The following is a 5,603-nucleotide window of genomic DNA, read 5'->3' as shown; positions in this document are numbered from 1 at the left end:
CCCATCCTCCAACATCAAAGTGAAGATTTGGTGACTCTTAACTTTGTTACAAACTCTCTGGGGCCGGCCTGGGGTTTGTTTTGCTTATTTCCCGGGGGAAGAAGATGAGAAGTAGCTCACTTTGAGCGGCGGGGACCAGTGAGGAAGAGAGAAGCGACCGAGATTGAATCCAGGAGTCTAGGAGCGAAAGGACAGCCAAACCCAACCGGACGCCCGCTGGTCTCGGAGAGCCACCGCCTCTCGAGTGGGGTGTTTGTACATTTCTGTGGAGCAGCGCCGAGAGCAACTCTCAGCGGCAGCGTTCTCGGCCCAGTTGGCAGGTCGCCTCCGGGTGCGCGGAGCAAATCCTTGCGCGCTCTGCGCCTCTCGCTCCCCTGAGCCCCACCGGGGGCACCAGCCGGCGCCGTTGCTTTGTGGCTGCGGGCTGCGGCCTGGTCGTGGGATGTTAGCGGTGGGGGCGATGGAGGGCACCCGGCAGAGCGCGTTCCTGCTCAGCAGCCCGCCCCTGGCCGCCCTCCACAGCATGGCCGAAATGAAGACCCCACTCTACCCCGCCGCGTACCCCCCGCTATCCGCCGGTCCCCCCTCCTCGTCCTCCTCGTCCTCCTCGTCGTCGCCCTCCCCGCCGTTGGGCGCCCACAACTCAGGCGGCCTGAAGCCCCCGGCCGCGGGGGGGCTCTCTTCCCTGGGCAGCCCCCCGCAGCAGCTCTCGGCAGCCACCCCACACGGCATCAACGACATCCTGAGCCGGCCCTCCATGCCCATGGGCTCAGGGGCCACCTTGCCCTCCGCCTCGCCCTCGGGTTCCTCCTCCTCCTCTTCCTCGTCCACCTCTGCTTCTTCCGCCTCGGCCGCTGCGGCCGCTGCCGCTGCCGCTGCCGCCGCCGCCTCTTCCCCAGCGGGGCTGCTGGCCGGCCTGCCCCGCTTCAGTAGCCTGAGCCCGCCGCCGCCGCCGCCGGGGCTCTACTTCAGCCCCAGTGCCGCAGCCGTGGCCGCCGTGGGTCGGTACCCCAAGCCGTTAGCGGAGCTGCCCGGCCGGACGCCCATCTTCTGGCCGGGAGTGATGCAGAGCCCACCCTGGAGGGACGCGCGCCTGGCCTGCACCCCTCGTGAGTACGATCGACCGCGTCGAGTTGTGTGCGTTCTGCAGGCTCTCGGGTCCCCCAGTAGTTTGGCAGCGCCGGAACCGCACAATTTAAGCTGCGCCGGGGCATTCAGCGAGGGGTTCTCTCTTTCCTGAGCTCCCGCGCTTGCGTCCAAGCGGCCGCCTCTCCCGCAGTCTTGGGCACGCCTCGCGGAGTGGGTGTGCAAGCGTCTGCGTGGGGCACAACGAGCTGCATGGCGTGTTATCATCGGAGGCTCCGGCTGCTTTGAGAACAGCCCAGCTTGACCCGCAGGCTGGGCCTGAGTTAAAGAAGTGGGGAGGGTAGGAGAGGCCCCTGAACTCCGCTGGCAACCCTGCTTTCCCGGATCCTGACCGTTGTCCAGGGTCTCACTCCACTCACCAGTCTAACTGGCTTCCTCTCTGCGAACCCGTGGGGACCGGCGGCAGCGAGCCCCCCACAGCCCTGGGCGGAGCGCGTGTATTTGCAACACACGTCTCGGCCCAAGTCCCCGTCCCCACCTCACTTCTTTGTCCTGGCCCCCCAAGTACACTCGGCCTGGGTGAGGGCTTTGAGGGAATGAAGCCCACGGCCTGCAGAGGAGGGTAAGCAACCACTCCGTGCTGCTCCCCACCGCTTGTCCCTCGCTTTCGCACCTGCCTTGGCTCCAGGGGGCTGGGACGCCTTGGGCCTGGGCATAGTTAGGGGTATCGTGTCCCTCATCATCCTAACATAAGAAAGAACCCGAGGAAAAACGAGGTGACGGGACAAGGTCAGAGGAAATGCAGCACCTCGCAGGGACCTTGCTTGAAACCAACTCAGTTGCCCCGGGATCACTCTAATCTGTGTAGCTGGCAACGGCGCACGGGAGTTTCCCAGCCTCTCAGGTGGCATTCAGGGGCCCAGTCCTGGGTCCTTTTCTCGCTCTGTTCTTTGCTTTTGACCGAGTCCCCAAAGTTTTCTCTAAGTCTCTGGACCACCTTCGTGTGGCTGAGCGGCAGTAACCGAGGAAAGTTTCGGGAGCCAGTGGAAGCTCCCTTAGGACACCTGGGAAAGGAGGGCTGCCCGGGCGGGTGAGGATGTGAGAGACGCTATTGTATTCATTTTGTTGGCCGTGTAGGGACCGTCAACTAAGGCGGCGCCTCCTCCCCCCTCGGCCGTAGCGGCGTTAGACTTGGTGGCGATTTCGCTCTCTTGTGTGCAAAACACAAGGCACCCTTTGTTGTGCAGACACAGGTTAGGGACGCATTCAGAGAAAAATACTAGTCATCTTCATACAAGGGGTCCGGGGCCAAGCGGCCTTTTCCCTGCACCGGTCAGTTCACTGGGGCCTGACTATTGGGCTTCGGCAAACTTTAGCGCCGCGGTCCCGAGCTGTTTGACATAGGTGTTAAGCAGAAAATTATTTACTGTTGGGATCAAAAAAACAGGTGGGATCAAAAGGCAGAGGGACGCGGTGGGACTGGAGGCACCACGACACTTTTGGAGCCCGCCGCGGAATAAGCTTTTCTTTCCCACCAAAACATTGTTCTACGAGTTCGTTTCTTTTCCGTGCGGTCTCTTGTAACCGATTATTTCCCCCTGCCCTTGTTTATCTGTTCTCGCAGATCAAGGGTCCATTTTGCTGGACAAAGACGGGAAGAGAAAACACACGAGACCTACGTTCTCCGGCCAGCAGATCTTCGCTCTGGAGAAGACTTTCGAACAAACGAAATACTTGGCGGGGCCCGAGAGAGCTCGCTTGGCTTATTCTTTGGGGATGACGGAGAGTCAGGTCAAGGTGAGTGGACCCTGCAACTCAAGGCATAGGCTCTCCTTCCACGTGTCGTGTCGTCCCCCCCCCCCCCAATCTAACAAACAATCTCCTGGGGTGCGGGTCTGAGGAGTCTGGAGAGAAGATGAGGTTAGCGAAGAGGTGGGGGTTAAAGGCTCTGGGATTTCCCGGGCGCGCAAACTGTTGATGAACAAAGGAATGAAGCCCCCCCCCCCCCGCCCCCGCCTCTGAATTAGGTTAATCTAGATAGCAGCATGTGCTGGGGGAAGTCATTATTATTAGAGGGTAAAAGCATTACTAAAATATCAGCCCCAACAATAGATCAGAGCATTTAGATAGCTTCTATTTATTCTATTTGTAAAGATATTCAAGCTTTTGTTAATTGGGACTCCACTAATTATATAATTTCCTGATGTAGTTCAGCATTGTAGTGCTATTGTATATTAACGTGCAGGTTTAAAAAAATAAATCCAGAGTATGTAGCCACTCAGCACGGATGAATCTGCTTTTAGTTTGGCTGAAGGAAATCACTTTGGCATAGTACTTTTCTAAATGAATTGATAATATTATTTTATTATGAAATTGAATTGTTTTAAATAAGTTTATCAATACATGTAAGATATTTTACTGTTTATGATAACTTACAATTAAAATGTCACTAAGCTTACAATTGAGTGTACAACGTATTTCCAGGAATTCAAATTTTAGAAATCTCTCCTTGAAAAATAAAGGGATCCAGCTAGGTAAATTAAATCTGGTAGTTTCCTATATTTACAATATTTTCTTTTGTTCCTCTTTTTCATTTATTATATTTCGGTTTGGGGTGTGTGTGTATGTGTATAAGTCTGTTTTCATTAGTCATATTGTTGCTTTTTAAGTAGGACTGTTAGCCATGCCTGTTGGTTAGAGCATACTTCCCCTTGGACAAGCATCATAAAATACTTTTCAGGAGTGATTTTGTGTACCATTAGAATACTATCGCAGCTAAAATTATTTTTGCAATGATTGGTACAGAGCCTGCCACAGTAATCTGGAGGTATTCATTTGTCACTGTAAATATGTCCGAGTGGCTAGAAGTGAATTATTATAGCTGTATAAAGACAATCAAAATCATTTTCATAACAGTCTGATTCTCTAATTAAATACATAATGGGTGAGAAAATGGCTAAGAAGCATCAAGAGAGGATACCTCAATGTGTTTGTGCAATTGGCTGTTTATTGCTGATGCTTTAAATATATGTATCAAGTGTCAAACATGGTGAATAGGTTTAAATGTTTTTATATAAAATGAATGTATTGGGGGAGAACAGTGTTAAAGTAATATTTGAAAGACTAGGCATGCTAATAGTGCGAAATAATGTAACTAGCAAAAATTCACTTTAAAAAAATAACTGGTGGGAACTCTAGCTTCGACTTTCATTTTATGAAAAACATTAAACCAGACAAACACACACCCCACTGTGATGATTCTGATTGAACTATTAATTTTTTTTCATGCATCTATGTTGGTTATTATTAGTGTTTGAGGTTTCAGTTTTAGCAAATTAAAAAAATAAACTACACGATTGCAAGTGTAAGTGGGGAGAGTTTTTTAACTACCATGTTTGTTTATATTCAGACCTGAGAAAAATAAAACACATAGATCCAAAAGTGCAAAGGAGAACGAAGGTAATTGGGGGAATAAATGCTGTGCTTTCTTCCACAAGTCACACTAAAAAGCAAGTGCACTTAGGCTGTTTGGAATACCTTAATCTAAGAAAGTAAATAACGAATAAAATCACAGTCATGGGGCAGCTTTAAAAGGGGAAAAGTTTTCCACTTTAAACTAGAAAGTAGGAAAGTGCACTTATTTTCAGGGACACTCATTTTAAATTTACAAGTTTTTTTCTTTTCTGAGAAATGGCTCACAGACAACCTCGATACACTTGTGTTGCTATCGCTATGGCAACGGCAGTCCGTTTGTTGGTGCGCGTTACTCAGAGGAACCTGGGGCGATAGAAACTGACTTTGACGGCTAGGACCCGGAAAAACCCCGAGGGAGGGTGGCAAACCGTCAGGGGCCCGCAGAAGCGACGACGGGATGTGGGAGAAGTAGCACTGCCCAAATCTGCTCGCGTTAAATTCCTGCCGCCTTTGTTTCCCCTCTCCTCCGGTGGATCGGCCTACAGGTCTGGTTCCAGAACCGCCGGACCAAGTGGAGGAAGAAGCACGCGGCGGAGATGGCCACGGCCAAGAAGAAGCAGGACTCGGAGACTGAGCGGCTCAAGGGGGCCTCGGAGAACGAGGAGGAGGATGACGACTACAACAAGCCCCTGGACCCCAACTCGGACGACGAGAAAATCACGCAGCTCCTGAAGAAGCACAAGTCCGGAGGCGGCGGCGGCCTCCTGCTGCACGGGTCCGAGACAGAGGGAGCGTCATGAGCGCCACTGCTGGGCCGCCGCCTCCGCCCGCGGGATCGCGGGGTCGCGCCGTCGCGCGCCCTGCCTTCCCGCTGCGCCTGTTGGGCCCTTTGCTATTTTGAGATGTACATATCTATTTTTTTAACCTGGAAGTTGAGGGAAGCGGGGAAGAGAGACTCGGGGTTGGTATGAAGGCAGGAAAGACAACGAAATGCACTGCGTAAAGAACGCGACTGAAACTCGCACCTGGACGACCCTCGCAGGCCTCCTGGGTACCCTAACCCCGGACCCCCCAGAGGAAGTGGCCTTGGTGCCGCCCACTCA

General features: G+C 52.7%; 1 protein-coding gene across 1 annotated transcript; it reads left to right on the top strand.

The window, feature by feature from the left end:
- Nucleotides 1-442: 442 nt before the first annotated feature.
- NKX6-1 (NK6 homeobox 1) lies at nucleotides 443-5,300 on the top strand. The gene is made up of 3 exons (XM_090267917.1): nucleotides 443-1,109; nucleotides 2,711-2,883; nucleotides 5,046-5,300. The coding sequence occupies exons 1-3, from the start codon at nucleotides 443-445 to the stop codon at nucleotides 5,298-5,300; spliced, it is 1,095 nt and encodes a 364-aa protein (XP_090124043.1).
- The last annotated feature ends 303 nt before the right edge of the window (nucleotides 5,301-5,603 follow it).

This window comes from Furipterus horrens, unplaced genomic scaffold (assembly GCF_987537825.1).
Source record: "Furipterus horrens unplaced genomic scaffold, mFurHor1.1.pri manual_scaffold_2, whole genome shotgun sequence".
NCBI classification, from domain to species: domain Eukaryota; kingdom Metazoa; phylum Chordata; class Mammalia; order Chiroptera; family Furipteridae; genus Furipterus; species Furipterus horrens.
The sequence above is the reverse complement of the archived record's forward strand: the minus strand, read 5'-3'. Positions and strand labels throughout refer to the sequence as shown.

Excerpts from the sequence above, each read along its gene's own strand:
- NKX6-1 (XM_090267917.1), top strand. The coding sequence starts at position 443 with ATGTTAGCGGTGGGGGCGATGGAGGGCACCCGGCAGAGCGCGTTCCTG. Across the intron at positions 1,110-2,710 it reads GCGCCTGGCCTGCACCCCTC|ATCAAGGGTCCATTTTGCTG; the intron begins GTGAGTACGATC and ends CTGTTCTCGCAG. Across the intron at positions 2,884-5,045 it reads TGACGGAGAGTCAGGTCAAG|GTCTGGTTCCAGAACCGCCG; the intron begins GTGAGTGGACCC and ends ATCGGCCTACAG.